General features: G+C 41.3%; 1 protein-coding gene across 3 annotated transcripts in view; it reads right to left on the bottom strand.

Moving 5' to 3' along the window:
* Positions 1 to 324: 324 nt before the first annotated feature.
* Positions 325 to 16,383, bottom strand: part of hps3 (HPS3 biogenesis of lysosomal organelles complex 2 subunit 1) — a 39,724-nt gene continuing 23,665 nt past the window's right edge. For all 3 annotated transcript variants that reach the window (XM_061684389.1, XM_061684387.1, XM_061684388.1), the window contains 10 exons: positions 11,639 to 11,747; positions 11,296 to 11,537; positions 9,308 to 9,485; positions 8,865 to 9,098; positions 7,716 to 7,913; positions 6,233 to 6,427; positions 5,919 to 6,023; positions 5,632 to 5,838; positions 5,217 to 5,304; positions 325 to 5,034 (listed from right to left, as the gene is read on the bottom strand). In XM_061684389.1, coding sequence (XP_061540373.1) covers positions 4,907 to 5,034; positions 5,217 to 5,304; positions 5,632 to 5,838; positions 5,919 to 6,023; positions 6,233 to 6,427; positions 7,716 to 7,913; positions 8,865 to 9,098; positions 9,308 to 9,485; positions 11,296 to 11,537; positions 11,639 to 11,747 — 1,684 coding nt within the window. In that variant the 3' untranslated portion in view covers positions 325 to 4,906. The remainder of the gene's footprint in view (positions 5,035 to 5,216; positions 5,305 to 5,631; positions 5,839 to 5,918; positions 6,024 to 6,232; positions 6,428 to 7,715; positions 7,914 to 8,864; positions 9,099 to 9,307; positions 9,486 to 11,295; positions 11,538 to 11,638; positions 11,748 to 16,383) is intronic.

The following is a 16,383-nucleotide window of genomic DNA, read 5'->3' as shown; positions in this document are numbered from 1 at the left end:
CCACTACAGCCATTTGCATCCTTGTTGCAAAGTCTACCACCATCTGTTCCTCCAAGTTCCTTTCCTGGATGCCGTACTTACCCATCACTTCTTCATCACCCCTATTACCTTCACCAACATGTCCATTACAATATGCACCAATTACGACTCTCTCTCTGTCTGGGATGCTCAGAACTACTTCATCGAGCTCCTTCCAGAATTTCTCTTCCACCTCTAGGTCACATCCTACCTGTGGGGCATAGCCACTAATCACATTACACATAACACCCTCAATTTCAAATTTCAGCCTCATCACTCGATCTGATACTCTTCTCACCTCCAAGACATTCTAAGCCAACTCTTCTTTTAAAATAACCCTGACTCCATTTCTCTTCCCATCTACACCATGGCAAAATAATTTAAACCCTGCCCCTAAACTTCTAGCCTTACTGCCTTTCCACCTGGTCTCCTGGACACACAATATATCAACCTTTCTCCTAATCATCATGTCAACCAACTCCCGAGATTTTCCTGTCATAGTCCCAACATTCAAAGTCCCCACATTCAGTTCTAGGCTCTGTGTTTTCCTCTTCTCTTTCTGCCGAAGAACCCGCTTTCCACATCCTCTTCTTCTTTGACTTCGACCCACAGTAGCTGAATTTCCAACGGCGCCCCGCAGGTTGACGGCGCCGGTGGCGGACGTTGTTAACCCGGGCCACGACCGATCCGGTATGGAATTCTTTGGATGAACGCTCATATTTGTTTGGCAAGGTTTTAAGCCGGATGCCCTTCCTGACGCAACCCTCTGCATTTATCCGGGCTTGGGACCGGCCTACAGTTTGCACTGACTTGTGCCCCCCATAGGGCTACATTTTGGTTAGCCTCCCTAGCTTGGCCCATTCTGATTGTAGCTCGTCTTAAAAGTCCGAATAAATTATTCTTTGCGGGTGTTACGTTCCAGAAAAAACCTGCAATATGTGACATCTGTGATGTAGAGTTCAATTTTTTCATTATTGTATACATTTATGTTTCATATATGCAATCCAGTGCCAATATGGGATACTTTATTGAGGTGCAGGTATTTTCTTTGTCCACTTGAGGTCACCACCCACACACTCTACAAAGGCCTACTGTATGCATTCGTGCTCTGCTTCAGCAAAGTGAACAACAGCCCATGTGGCCGTGGTGGGAACAGGCGATGTCATGCCTTATACAGTGGCAACGTTTCTCACCGTGACAGGTTCTGGCAATGTAGTTAGCAAAAAACCTTATGGGAACCTATAATTCACTGCGGTGATGTTTTTAACTACAGTACTGTAGTTATAGAAAATCATGACATGCATTTAATCCTGTCGATATTCGTACGTGTGCATTAGCTATTTATCGGTTTAAGATTGGTTTTATAAAACTTGGACAGTGGCTTGTGTCACTGTCTAAAACAAATAAATGGATGAACCAAAATTTCCTTCAATGAAACCGAGGTAATTGTTTTTGGCAGTTAAGAAGGCTGCTGTTAGGAAATACTTCTCTTTAAAAACCCCAGACCAAGTGCAAAACCTTGATGTGCTGATAGATTCCAATCTGACTTTCAGCAGTCATATCAAATCCCATCAGTAAAACAGCATTCTAGCAGCTGAAGAACATATCTAGAGTGAAGGCTTGCAGGTTCCAAGCAGACCAGGAGAAGCTCATCCATGCTTTTATCTCAAGTCGAATTTACTATTGTAATGTTTTTTTGACTGAACTCCCCAAAAAGAGCATTAAACAGCTACAGCTCGGGTTCTGACCAGAACTATGAAATCAGAACACACTACTCCAGTTCTAAAGTCTCTACATTGGCTCCCAGTCAGCTATATAATTGACTTCAAAGTTCTGCTACTGGTCTATAAATGAATAAATAGTTTAGGTCCTCAAAACATGAAAGAAATGCTTATGGATTGTAAAACCAATAGGGCTCTAAGATCTACAGACTCAGGTCAGATGGTGGAGCACAGAGTCCAAAGCAAAATAAGTGTTGCAGCATTTCGCTGTTATGCTGCACACAAATGGAATAAGCTGCCAAGAGAAGTGAAGTCAACCCCCTGTGTCAAGGTTTTTAATTTCAGGCTAAAAACTATTATTTTTTTCTCATGCTTATGATTGGGCATTTTAGACTATTTCCATTTCTTAAATGATTTCTCTTGCCCTGTACGACATTTTTTTTTTCAAGCGGTCTTTTAATTTTTTCTACTTTGTTTTCAAATGTTTTTGATCATGTAAAGCACGTTGACTTACCTTGTACGAGAAATGCACGATACAAATAAATTTGCCTTGCCATGTGTTTTAAACAGTGACTTTTTCCGGCCATGTTCTTTGTATCCTCAAGCAGTTTGGTGAATTACCAAATGTATGAGTTGATATTACTCAGTGAGATGTCTTTATCCGTTAAGAAAAGGCCCAATTGACGTTATGTGAGTCATTGCTGCCACATTAAAATCATATAGCCAATAAGGCTAGCGGTATCTGAGATGTGCAGGTGAGTAGATGCACTACAGTGACCTTTTAAAATAACTACATAAAAATAAATACAAATTTGTGATGCACTGAACCAGGATACAGCAAGGGATTACTGTATTCATGCCATCGGGACCAAAGGACTGGCGGCAACAAACAAAAGGCATCGGTGCAAAGTGACGCTCCATCTTCAATAATGTCCAATCATCCGTGGACAACAACTGTGTCATAACGAGAACTTTACTCATATCACAAAACACAAGCAACCTAATGACACTTGTCGCTTTACGACAAAGTGCTGTAACAATTGTCGCAGTACGGCATATGGCAGCCATACTGTGCTTTAAGCGTAAATGCAAGTCTATCTTCAACTAGTGAAACAGAAAAGGTAAAACATTTTTGGAACCTGGCTACAGTGTCCCATCTCAGAACAGCTATGCTATGGAACACAAGGTGAGACCGGCTGGCTCGCTGAAGAGAAAAACATGCACTGGGTTCCCACTAATTACAACAACTACCGTGAGGGAAATATTTATTCGGTCCTTCACTGATTTTGTAGGTTCACCCACTGACAAAGACATGAGCAGTCTATAATTTTAATGGTGGGTTTATGTTAACAATGAGAGTCGGAATATCTAAAAGAAAATCCAGAAAATCACAAAAAATATAATGTATTTATATTTCATTGGGGGAAATAAGTATTTGACCCTCTATTGACAAATAATTTTGGCTCCCACAGATTAGTCCTCGCACTTTAAGAAAGTACTCTTAATCTAAACTCGTTCGCTGTATAAAAGACATCTCTCTCAAATTGTTACCTGTATAAAAGACACCTGGCCACACAACCAATCAATCAGACACAACCTTCTCCATCAAGGGCATGACCAAAGAACTTTCTAAGGACGTCAGGGACAATAAGACTGTAGACCTGCACAAGGCTGGAATGGGCTACAAAACCATTGGCAAGAGGCTGGGTGAGAAGGAGACAACAATAATTAGAAAATGGAATAAACACAAGGACTGCCAATCTCCCAGTCTGGGGCTCCACACAAGATTTCACCTTGTGGGGAGTATCAATGATCATGAGAAAGGTTAGGCATCAGTCCAGAATTACATGGGAGGGGCTTGTTAATGATCTCAAGGCAAGTGGGACCACAATCACCAAGACAAACACAGATAAAACACTACACCGTAATGGATTAAAATACTGCAGCGCCTGTAAAGTCGTGAGTTCAGTTCCCACTCAGTGATGGTGTGAATGTGAGTGCTAATAGTTGTCCGTTCCCATATGTGCCCTGCGACTGTCTGGCGACCAGTTCAGGGTGTAGTCCCCCTTTCGCCTGAAGTCAGCTGGGATAGACTGCAGCAACCCTGAACAGAATAAGCAGTATTGAGGATGGATGACCTGGAGAAGTTGATTTGGTCAGATGACACCAAAATCAAACTGCTTGGAATCAATTTTATTCGCTGTGTTTGGAGAAAGAGGAAGTCAGACTCTGACCCCAAGAACACCATCGCCACAGTCTAGCATGGAGGTGGAAGAATTTTGCTTTAAGGGTGTTTCTCTGCAAACGGGGACAGGTCAACGTCACCGCAACCTCCTTCTCTCACCCAGAAAATGTAAAATGTGTCGTGGAGGGAGCTTCCAGCACAACAATGACCCAAAGTACACAACCAAGAAAGGAGTGGCTAAAGAAGAAACATATTAAGGCCATGGAGTGGCCATGCCAGTCGACAGCCATAAATCCCATAGAAAACCTGTGGAGGGAGCTGAAGCTTCGAGCTGCCAAGGCATAGTCTCAAAACCTTAAGGATTCGGAGAGGATCTGCAAAGACGCGTGGTCGAAAATTCCTCCCGAAATGTGTGCAAACCTGGTGATCAACTACAAGAAACGTCTGACCTCTGTACTGGCCAACAAGGGGTTCTCCACCAAGTAATGTTTGATAGAGGGTCAAATAATTAATTCCATCAACGAATCGCTAAATAATTTGAATCTTTTTTCTTACGTGATTTTCTAGATTTTCTTTTTGGTATTCTGTCTCTTCCTGTTAAAATAGACCTACCATTAAAAATACAAACCGTTCATGTCTTTGTCAGTGGGTAAATTTACAAAATCGGTGAGGGATCAAATAATTATTTCCTTCATTGTATATTTAGCGTAATGGTGATTTGGATTTTTAATCATTTGTTGTTTCTGAGCCGAAATATGTCTTTACATGAAATCAGTCGTGGTGCAAAAAAGGTTGGGGAACGCCTTACTGTGCTAAAAATATATCAATGACGTCATCTATTAACCAACTTCAACATGACTTTCATCACATTATAGTCGCTTACAGAAAATATCTAGTCATTCAACCCCTAATAAGCAATATCTTTTCCTGTATATTACCCTGTTTATTGTATAGAATTGTAACGTGTGTGTGTGTGTGTGTGTTAGGCCAATAAGTGTCTCTGGCTGCAGGTCAACAAGTGAGGTAAGAAGTACGAAGCTGTGCCGTCATCAGGTATCAGATCCAGGAACTGTGTAGGACTTGTCTCCATGGCAACCACAACCAGCGTCTCTGTTGATACGGCAGTATAAATTAATCTCACAAACATTTCACAATTTTTCATTTGCATATTCTGTATTAACTGCACTTTTCTTTTGCACAGAAGCAGCCTGTAACATGCATTGCATCTATTAAACAGAATGAAGGGGAGGTTACTTTGTCTTTACTGAATGAATTTGAAGTTAAGCTTCTACCTTTGAGAGCAGCCAACAGAATGCTGTTGTCTGTTGCAATTCTTGTCCGATTGCAGAGTTCTGGGAGCAGCTTCTGCCACCATAAATCCTACCAAGTTTAGACAAGAAGAAGGTGAAATTAATGAACTAGCTGGACACATAACACACAGCTCTAAAAATCCATTTACAGAAAAAATATCACATGGACCACACTAAAGCCGAGTACACATGGAATGGGGCTCAAAATCAGACCGATTATCAGTATGTAGCTTTCCGGCTGTAGAGAGTGACCTGCTGTGCGCATTCAGTGCATTTGAAAATAGAAATAGTGCGATCTTTAGATAACATCCAAACCAATATACATGACCACCTACACAATTTCATGATTGGTAAAACTAAAGCAGCTGAGAATTCTTTTTTTCACACATGTACAAACCATGTATTGATCTTGCAAGTGGTGATTGGCGTAGGCTATAATTGCTTGGGGGCATCGGTCCAGAAGCTCTTCAATCCCGCAGTCATATTGCCCTCTTCTGGTGGCACAGAGAAGGTGCAAGCTGAAGCCCCATAATGGTTTGTCTGACAAACTTTCCAACAACGGCGTCACTGCGCCCACAAACAAGGATGGTCCACATAGGAGCGACTGCAGAGAATACACATGGTCAGCACCATAAGTAGAAAAAAATTACAGGATGCAATACTGTATGTAGGTTTATTTCTTACCTGCATCTTGTGCAACGCCTCCTGGTGTTGGAAGCTGGTACTGTGAGGTGGACTAAGAACAGTCAGCCATGGATACAAAGGCCCATAATGGGAGCAGGAATTGATCTGAAACATACCCATGAGGCTGAGGTTTTAGTAAATGAGACATCAACTTCTCATCAGGCTAGTTACATGCAAAATAATGTATTCCTGTGGCTTAAATGTGGCGATCAGATATTATAGTATTACTTTGACCAAAAAAAAAAATGGTATGGATTTCTTCCATCTGTAAAATTGACAAGGGAAAAAAAAACACTCCATTTCAGCTACCTTACCAGATCATCTGCACTCTTTAGTGACCTGTGTGCTGGAGGTTCGTGCAGACGTTTGTCTGTGTTTGTGTGTATAAGTCGGTCGATGTAGACAGAAGACAATCTGAACAGAAGCTCTTGAATGACAGCTTCGTGTGATGAGGCCATAAGCATGGCCTCCCAGAAATCCACCTGTAAGCTGTATTCACAGCCCAGCACCTAGGTACACATACACATATGAACGTCAATAATTAGAATGAAGACTACAAATAGTGTACATGTTCATAGATTATCACAATGCATCTGTATGGGACAACATCTGAATCTTCTCATCTATTCCACTTTTTTTAAATGTGAATGTATCTGTATGGCATATTGAAAACAAGGGCCTTTCATACACATGGACTCTATCGACTTGGTCAAAAATGAAGACAAACGTGACCAAAGATGAACTCCTCCCTTCGTTTCCATGTACCTGCATACAGTTTAGTGTATTGAGGGTATACATCAGTTTTCTATACCCCTTATCCTCATTAGGGTCACAGGAGAATATTCCAGCTGACATTGGGGCAAGTGGTGGAGCACACACACAGGACTGGTTGGCAATCAGTTGCAGCGCACATATAGACAAACAAGCATGCACATTCACACCTATGGGCAATTTTGAGTCTTTGAACAACCTAAAGTTTTTGGAATGTACGATGAAGCAAATGGACTACCTGGAAAACAAACAAACAAAAAAAAAAAAAACACGTAAGCATGTAGTCAACATGTAAACTCGTAACTAAGATAATTACTCAATTTACACATTTATATCAAATGTATTTTATCATTGATTAATTAATTAAAATGCCATTAATCCATTCCAGCCCTAGAAAAAGACTAACATTTTTGTTACGTTACGTAAAAATATCACTGGATTATCATAATATAAAAACATAATAAAAGAGAATGCAAAGAAATCCATTGGTTATATTAAGCGTAATTAAGACAAGTCACAAACGCGTATTTGTGCGCGCGTACACACACACACACACACACACACACACACACACAGTGTGTTTGATTGTAAAGAAATAAAATTTTTTATGAAGTGGATTTAAACCAAAAGTCACACAACAGCAGTGCAGTTGTGTATTCATGTGTGACGTACAGTATGCCTTTAAGGGGTGCGGCCTCATAAAGGATGTCAGGAGCTCTTACTACAGCTTCTGTTGGTATGACCACATTACTTCAGTATTAGAGTCTGCACCATGCTCTTTGCACCTGCTTTCTTTTTGCATTTGTGTGTTTGGCTGTTGTCCGGTTCAATAAACAGCTGTTCGTGCTTTGGTGAATGTGGCTCTCCTTTTCTTTCACTTCATTAAAGCTTGCTAGTAAGTCAAATTTCGGCTCACAACACAAAGCAAAGAAACACAAAAAACAAAGTTATAGGTTATGGGCCCTCCTAAGTAAAGATACCACTCTTTATCGCAAAGAACAATGAACTTTACAATGGAAAACATACCTGAAACATATGTTCCACTTGTTCAAGATGAACTTTGTTGTTCTCATGCAGAGCCACCATGGCAGCCATCAGCAAGCCAGGCTGGGACTTTGCCATCTGTTGGGTTAACGCTGTGGGACAGGTGTTTATGTGCTGGCCTCCACATCCTCCATGCAGCAACAGCCTTGGCTCCTCAATGAAGCCGTACACCAACAGCATCTAAAAACACAAAGGGAGCAGCTGATTTGATCCAGTAATTATAGAGTAGAACTGAATTTTTAATGACGGATAACTCATCTTAATTATGAAAAGAATATACAATAGGTGCATGCACTTATTTTAGGCGTTCGATTAAAAACGTGAAACTCATTATATACAGTACATTCACGACACAAACTGAAATATTTCAAGACTCAAAAATGTTTGATAATATTTTTCATAAAAATCTTTTGACTTGAAAAAGTATATTGTTCAAATGCAGTCAACACTTGTTTGGAACTCCTTTTGCATGATGCATGTGTGACAACTTGTAGAGAATGAGTTTCACTTTTTGAACTCATTCAGTCATTCATTTTCCGTACCGCTCATCCTCACACGGGTCGCGGGTGTGCTGGAGCCTATCCCGGCTGTGTTTGGACGAGAGGCGGGGTACACCCTGAACTGGTCGCTAGGCAATCGCAGCGCACTTATAAACAAACAACCATTCGCACTCACATTCACACCTACGGACAATTTAGAGTCTTCAATCAACCTACCACGCATGTTTTTGGGATGTGGGAGGAAACCGGCGTACCCGGAGAAAACCCACGCAGGCACGGCCGTGGAGAACATGCAAACTCCACACAGGCGAGGCCGGATTTGAACCCTTGTCCTCAGAAATGTGAGGCAGATGTGCTAACCAGTCGTCCACTGTGCCACCCTTTTTGAGCTGTACTAAGAAAATAAAAAATAAAAAGTTTCCAGATAATGTATTTTAGAATACAAATACCCAGTGTACGGTTCGACACAACAGTCTCTATTAAGCCATTGTATTTAACCCTTAATGCATTTACTTAAAGCGCATACATCTTAAGCTGTGAGTGTTAGCCGCTGTACCGCTGTTGCGTTCTGGCTTAATGTGTGTACAAACTCTACAAGTTAAAACTTGCCACAAACTCCCTGCCTTCTAACCTCGGCATGTCTCTCCATTAGCTGTGAGTACTGTGGCAGATCGTCCAAACGCAGCAGCATGGTTGCCATGGTGATTGTCAGCGCAACAGACACGCCCGCGCTGTCCTCTAGATTTTGCAAGATTCGAAGTGTCCGTGCAGGGTTGACGTTTGTCATGGTGGGGCTGGCGCACACACTGATGAGCTGGGAGGGTTCTGATTGGCTAAAAATGTCCATCACCTCATCCGCTGCTTCCTGGGGGGAGAAAAGCGTTATTACTGATGAAGTTTTACTAACTGATCTAGCTTGTTGCAGTAATTCTGAAAACAGCAGATGAACAGATATATTTTATAACTATGTATGACACAGTTTGCATAATGTATAGTTCACATCTCCAGTCGGTAGGATTAGGTGGGTCGGCTGTGAAGTACAGTATTGTGTCAAGTGTTAAGTGAATATATTACCTGACTGAGATGCTGGTCAGTCTCTTCCAAAAGGTAATGCTTCAGGTAAAACAAAAAGCCTGGGCCGTAGGAGTGAGGGCTGCTTGGAAGGGGGTGGTTCCTGGCCATGACATCAATGACTGACAGGCCGGACATTCTGTAATATGGCAACGCCTGATGACAGTGTCTCTGGCTTCCCCTTTTATATAAAAGAAAATGGGAGTATAATTTAAACACTTTTCTGTAGGATTAAGAACCTTTTTAATCATGGAGTCCTTATAATTTCTTTAGATTTCTGATCCCAGGGGAAAACGTGTCTTGAGTGAGGGTGTTGGAGGTGAGGGGCCTTGCATAAGAGCTCCTCACCAGTGCCCCCCTCTCGCTTGCAACTGGGAACCACAGAGCCCACAAACCAAGTCTTTACAGACTGGCCAATTGCCACCTATTTATGTAGGGAAAAAAACCTCTTAAGCGATTAATTAAATAAGGGCTGATGTCCTAGTTCCCCCAGAAACACGATCAAGTTATTTTGGAGTCAGTGCTTCCAACCTTGTGGGAACACATTCGGGAAAGACCCTTTTCTGTTGTACTTTTAAAAGAGGATTTCGCAAAGGTGTAGACACTGTTATACAGTTAGAGAAAGACTTTAAACCCTGTGGAATTTCTTACATTTCTGCATAAATAGGCCAGAAAATATGGTGAGATCTTTATCGAAATCACAAGGATAAACAGAGTCAGCGTTTTCATATTTTTGTTGAAAATAAACATTGAGAGCGGCAGGGTGGGCGACTGGTTAGAGCGTCAGCCTCACAGTTGTGAGGACCCGGGTTCAATCCCCGGCCCCGCCTGTGTGGACTTTGCATGTTCTCCCCGTGCCTGCGTGGGTTTTCTCCGGGCACTCCGGTTTCCTCCCACATCCCAAAAACATGCACGGTAGGTTAATTGATGACTCTAAATTGCCCGTAGGCATGACTGTGAGTGCGAATGGTTGTTTATTTCTATGTGCCCTGTGATTGGCTGGCAACCAGTTCAGGGTGTACCCCGCCTCCTGCCCGATGACAGCTGGGATAGGCTCCAGCACGCCCGAGACCCTAGTGAGGAGAAGCGGCTCAGAAAATGGATGGATGGATAAACATTGAGAGGACAGGGAGGAGAAAGTAAGTAAATCTTTGTTTTCATAACTGGTTGAGCCTCCTTTGGCAGCAAGAACCTTTCTTGTAGTTGCAGATCAGACGTGCACAACAATCAGGATGAATTTTGGACCATTCCTCTTTACAAAACTGTTGCAGTTAAGGGAAGATTCAAAAACATTTGATAAACTATGTTGGAAGTCGGCGGACAACTGTTTCGCACAGGACTTGACAGCTTGCTATTATCAATGGAAAATTTTAATTCACAAGTTTATCAAGATATTTTGCAGAAGAACTTGAGGCTATCTGTCCAGCATCTGAGGCTCAAAAGAGGAAGATGATCCAAAACATAAGCAAATCAACAACAGAATGGCTTCAAAAGAAGAAAATATGTGTTCTGGAGTGCCCCAGTTAAAGTCCTGACCTCAACCCAATTGAGATGCTATGGAATGACCTCATGGGATCTGGCTGAAATGCATCACTTTTATAAAGAGGTATGATCCAAAATTCATCCTGATTGTTGTGCATGTCTGATCTGCAACTACAGGAAAGGTTCAATGGTTGGTGCGGTTTTCAAAATCCAAGGGTTCACTTACTTTTTCTTGCCTTTCCTGTTATGGTCTATAAAATATGAAAACAAAATTGTTTGTGTGGTGTTAGTTTTAGCAGACTATTTTTGTTTATTCTTGTGATTGAAATGAAAATCAGACTACATTTTATGACCAGTTTATGCAGAAATTTAAGAAATCCCCAAAGGGTTCACATACATTTCCTCCCACCGTGGCTCTAAGAGGGGTGGGGGGAAAGTGTAATACCAAAAACAGCTGATACTTTTGTCCATATTACTAATTTAAATTAGATTATCTGAGAATGGGTCACCTGCTGAAACAGTCTCCCAGCTGTGCACAGTTCTCCCTGAATGCCTCGTCCATCTCTGGTCTGTGAGTCTGAACAATGAACTGTCTCTCAAGATGGCTGTCTGCGGGACCACTTTTGCTGCAGCCCTGCAGTTGTGAAGACTGGATCAAGGCCGCACGGAGGAGTAGGTGAGCTTCACTGAGAAGGTGCCAAAGACTCTGGGCATGCTGGTTGTGCTGTGCATAATGCTCGCTATATTCAACCTGAACACAATGATGAAAATGTTCCGAGAAACACATTTTGTTGAAACAGTTCAAGAATGATTAAACGATGTACAACGGTAAATAGATGGTATCTGCGTTACCATCTCTTGGTAAAGAGTGAGTGGAGGGACTGTATCAACCACATAGAGGTTCCATCCATGTCCTACAGCGCTGGTCTCCTTGGGAACAGACGTTGTCCACTTCCTGCTCCTGAAGTCAAAAGTCACACAAATAGGAAATTGGAAGTATACTCCAAAAAAAAAGAAGAAGAAAATGCTGACCCCTAGTGTCTGGCCTCGGTAACAAGCCTGGAAAGAAAATTAACTCTGATACGGATTTCAAGATGTTAAGTTCAAATGCTTTAAAAAGTCAGTTATACTTGTCAGCCACAGCATTAGATAGACCAGAAGAAATATCAGTATATTCATTAAGAATAAAAAAGCTGCACTGAACAAAAATATAAATGCAACACTTGTTTTTGCTCATTTTTCATAAGCTGAAGACTTTTTCGACATACACAAAAGGCCCATTTCTATCCAATAGTGTTCACAAATCTGTCTTAGTCTGTGTTAGTGAGCACTTCTCCTCTCCCGAGATAATCAATCCACCTCGCAGGTGTGCCATATGAAGATGCTGATTAGATGGCATGATTATTGATTGCACAGGCGTGCCTTGGGCTGCAAAGAATAAAACACCACTAAAAGATGCAGCAAATGAGAAGTACTCACTAACACAGGTTTAGACAGATTTGTGAACTGTATTCAAGATAAATAATTATATAAATACAAAAAGATCTAGTTCTTTAAGTTCATCGCATGAAAAATGGGAACAAAAACACTGTGTATAAGATATCCCCTTGTACATAAGTATGAATACTTGAAGCCTGTGCCATGAAACTTCAAATTGAGCTCTGGTGCATTCTGTTTCCATTAATCATGAGTTCTCCTGTGGTAAATTCAGTTAATTAGTAATGATTAGTCCCATAGTTGACAGTGCATGTGAGCGTACAAACTTAGCATGAAGTAAAAGGAAATGTCTGTAGACCTCAGAGACAGGTTTGTCTGAGACACAGGTCTGGGGTATAAAAAAGGTGTCATGCTTTGAAGGTCGCAGTGAGCAGAGAGGCCCCCCATCATCCATAAATGGAAGAAGTTAAGAACAATCAGGTCACAACCTGGAGATAGCAACGGTCACTCGTTCAGAGCTTAGCATTCCTCTGTAAAAAGAGGGACCAGAAGAACAACCATCTCTGCAGCAATCTACCTTTCAGGCCTGTATGGTAGAGTGGCCCGTTGGAAGCTACTGTATGTACTCCTTAGTAAAAGAAACTAGGCAGATCGACTGGAGTCTGGCCAATGGCACTTGATGGACTGTCAGACTACGAGACCAAATTTGAACGATTTGAGTGCAAATGCTAAACATCATGCTTTGAGGAAACCGGGCACCATTCTCTATCTGGTGAGTAGCATCCCTACAGTGAAGCATGGTGGTAGCAGCATCATGCTGTGGGGATGTTTTTCAGCCCCAGGAACCGGGAAACTAGGCAGGATTGAGAGAAAGATGAATGCAGCAATGTACAGGGACATCCTGGATGAAAACCTGCTCCAGAGCACTCTCGACCTCAGACTGGGGTGATGTTTCATCTTTAAGCAGGACAACGACCCTAAGCACAAAGTCAAGATATCAAATGAGTGGCTTCAGGACAACTCTGTGAATGTCCTTGAGTGGCCCAGTCAGAGCCCAGACCTAAACCCGATTGAATATCTCTGGAGAGATGTTAAAATGGTTTTGCATCAACGCCTGCCATCCAACCTGATAGAACTTAAGTCGTGCCGTGAAGAGGAATGGGCAAAATTAGCCAAAGATGTGCCAAGCTTGGCTATGAGTAAGTATTCAATGGCTATGAATACTTATGTACCAGGTGATCTTTTAGTTTTTTTAGTCTTGATAAATTTGCAAAAAATAAAAAATAAATACAACTGTCATTATGTGTGTCATTGCATGTAGAATTTTGAGAAAAATAAGGAATTTATTCAATTTTAAAATAAAGGAGTAACAACAAAATGTGGAAAAGGGGAAGCACTTAATACTTTCCGGATACATTGTATATGGGTGATGGTTAAACATAAAAAATACATTTCTACTTTAAACGCCATACTATGAAGCTAGAGAGAACTTTATGCTAAACATCTATTACTATCTGCATCATCGTCATCATGCTGGGGACTGTTGCTGTATACGTCAACACTTGACAGCCGGTAAACTAAAAAGTCAACAAAAATCAAATTTAAAAAAGAACTGTGAGTATATTAGCATGATTAACACAGAAAATAGGTAGTCCATGGATCCTGTTGCTTTATCCTGTGAAGTGACTTTTGTGTGTCAAGGGAATCATACTGTTATTTCTTTTTTTTTTAACCTTCACCAAGCCAAAAAGTGCAAGTGGAGTGTTTTGTATTGATGCTGAGTATTTGTTGGTTGGTTTGCAAGCATAATTAATTATTAAACTATTTAACTGATTTGCAGGCAGAGAGTTGGCTCAAAGAACCTGCTAACTCTGGAGTGTGGATAGAGGTAGATTGTCACTTTTCACGATTTGAATTACGGTGGTGTAAATGGCACAGTCCACCCCACATTGTCATTGCCTTGTCATAACATCTTAAAGAGACCATATTATGGAAAAGTGACTTTATAACTGTTTAACTGGGGGGGGGGGGGGACACACATCTTGTGAACAGTGAACCATAACTAAGCAGGATACAAGGGACTACCAGAGACTTGTGTGTGTTTGTGTAGTGATTGGACTTGAATGACAAGCAAGACTAGAATAAATGCAAGGTACTGCACTCTGATACAACTGTTAATGCTACATGGGATATTAGGGGGTAAGTTAATATCCACCCTCACAGGGTAAAACATTTGTTACAGTTTAGTTGAAACTATTAGTCTGTGAGCTGAGGCACACTCTCAGGGTAGTATGGCAGTTTAAGGTTGACATGGTTTTGGAAATAAAAACTGCTGTCACTTTAAGACTAAGCTGCAAAATCAAATTGGAATATACTGTAATTTCGTGTGTAATGCAGATTTCCCCACCAAAATGTCAAAAATCAATGGTGCGCATTATACATAGGTATAGAGGAAAATACGGGGGGGGAATTCTGATTTTATAAATGTATGCCGCCACCTAGAGGTTATAAGAAAGGTGTACACTTTCATTTTAATATGCCAGCACCACCTATAGGCCATGAAAAAGGTGTAGCCGACACTTTCATTCCAATATGACAGGGGTACATATGAATGCATAGCTGTACAGTTGTGCTCGTAATTTTACATACCCTGGCAGATTTTGTGAACTGTTTCTTTTTGATTTATTTTTTTTAATACAACTGATGACTGAAGAACAACTACCATTAATTTCTTTGTGGTTATGTTTTGTTAGATGATAATGCTTTTCAGTTTAATTTGAAAACCATTAAAATAAAACTAAATGCATTTCGCCTGGCCCTTCATCCATCAATACATAATTTTCTGAGCCGCTTATCCTCACAAGGGTCGCAGGAGTACTGGAACCAATCCCAGCTGTCATCGGGGAGGAGGGGGGGTACACCCTGAACTGGTTGCCCTTCATGTTTTCTTTAAAGAATTGCACCCATCTTACATATTCTTCCCAGGCAATCAAACATATGAGGCCAACTGTGTGTTTTCTCATTTACTAAATAAAAGTAGGGCTGTGAATACTTAATGTTTTGATCATATGGGTAGAAGCAAAATTGTGCATCGTAAAAATGCATTATACATGGGTAGAAGGGTTTTCCAGAATTTTTAGGTCAACTTTGGGGCTGCGTATTATACATGGGTGCGCATTATACACGAGAAATTACAGTAGTATATTTGTATTATTTTTTACACTAATAAGACATTTCAAAAAGTTTGCATGAGCAAAGTTATAAACAGCATATATTAACAGAATTGGACGCAGGAAGAATTAACATTGAAACAAATCCAACAGTGGCGGCACGGTGGACGACTGGTTAGAGCGTCAGCCTCACAGTTCTGAGGACCGGGGTTCAATCCCCGGCCCCGCCTGTGTGGAGTTTGCATGTTCTCCCCGTGCCTACGTGGGCTTTCACTCCGGTTTCCTCCAACATCCCCAAAACATGCATTGATTCGAGACTCTAAATTGCCCGTAGGTGTGAATGTGAGTGCGACTAGTTGTTTGTTTGTATGTGCCCTGCGATTGGCTGGCAACCAGTTCAAGGTGTACCCCGCCTCCTGCCCGATGATAGCTGGGATAGGCTCTAGCACGCCCGCGACCCTAATGAGGAGAAGTGGCTCAGAAAATGGATGGCTGGATGGACAAATCCAATAGTGTCTATAAGGATTAATCTTCACAAATACTTTGTGGAAAAATGTTATCAGTATATATTTGAGGTACATACACTTACTTCTAAACATTTAAAATGCTGCCACTGTTTGATTTTGTGGCATGGAAGGTTTAGCAACAAAAATGCAAATGCATTGGTTTTGTACGGTGCCTTGAGTCTCTTTGGTGTCTCGGGGCCCTATTTACTAAGATCCCAATTGGAGGGCACCAAATTGCGTGCTCACTCTAAAATATTGTGCGCGTTGCTGTTGGGTGTGTTGCACGTGATTTAGTAGGATTGTGAACTTTTACTAGGATCCCAAATAGTGGGCACTAAATTGGCTGTTCACTCACTCACTCAAATGGACTGCATGCACTGTTGGAAACAGGGCTGCAAAAAAGTGGGTATGACAGACAAGAGTTAAAGAGACGTTTGCTTTTTTTTTTTTACATTAAGAAACCACCAAGCCCATGTAAGAACAA

The sequence above is a fragment of the Phycodurus eques genome, chromosome 8 (genome assembly GCF_024500275.1).
Source record: "Phycodurus eques isolate BA_2022a chromosome 8, UOR_Pequ_1.1, whole genome shotgun sequence".
In the NCBI taxonomy this organism is placed as follows: Eukaryota; Metazoa; Chordata; class Actinopteri; order Syngnathiformes; family Syngnathidae; genus Phycodurus; species Phycodurus eques.
Note: the sequence above shows the minus strand (reverse complement) of the source record. Positions and strands in the feature narration are given on the sequence as shown.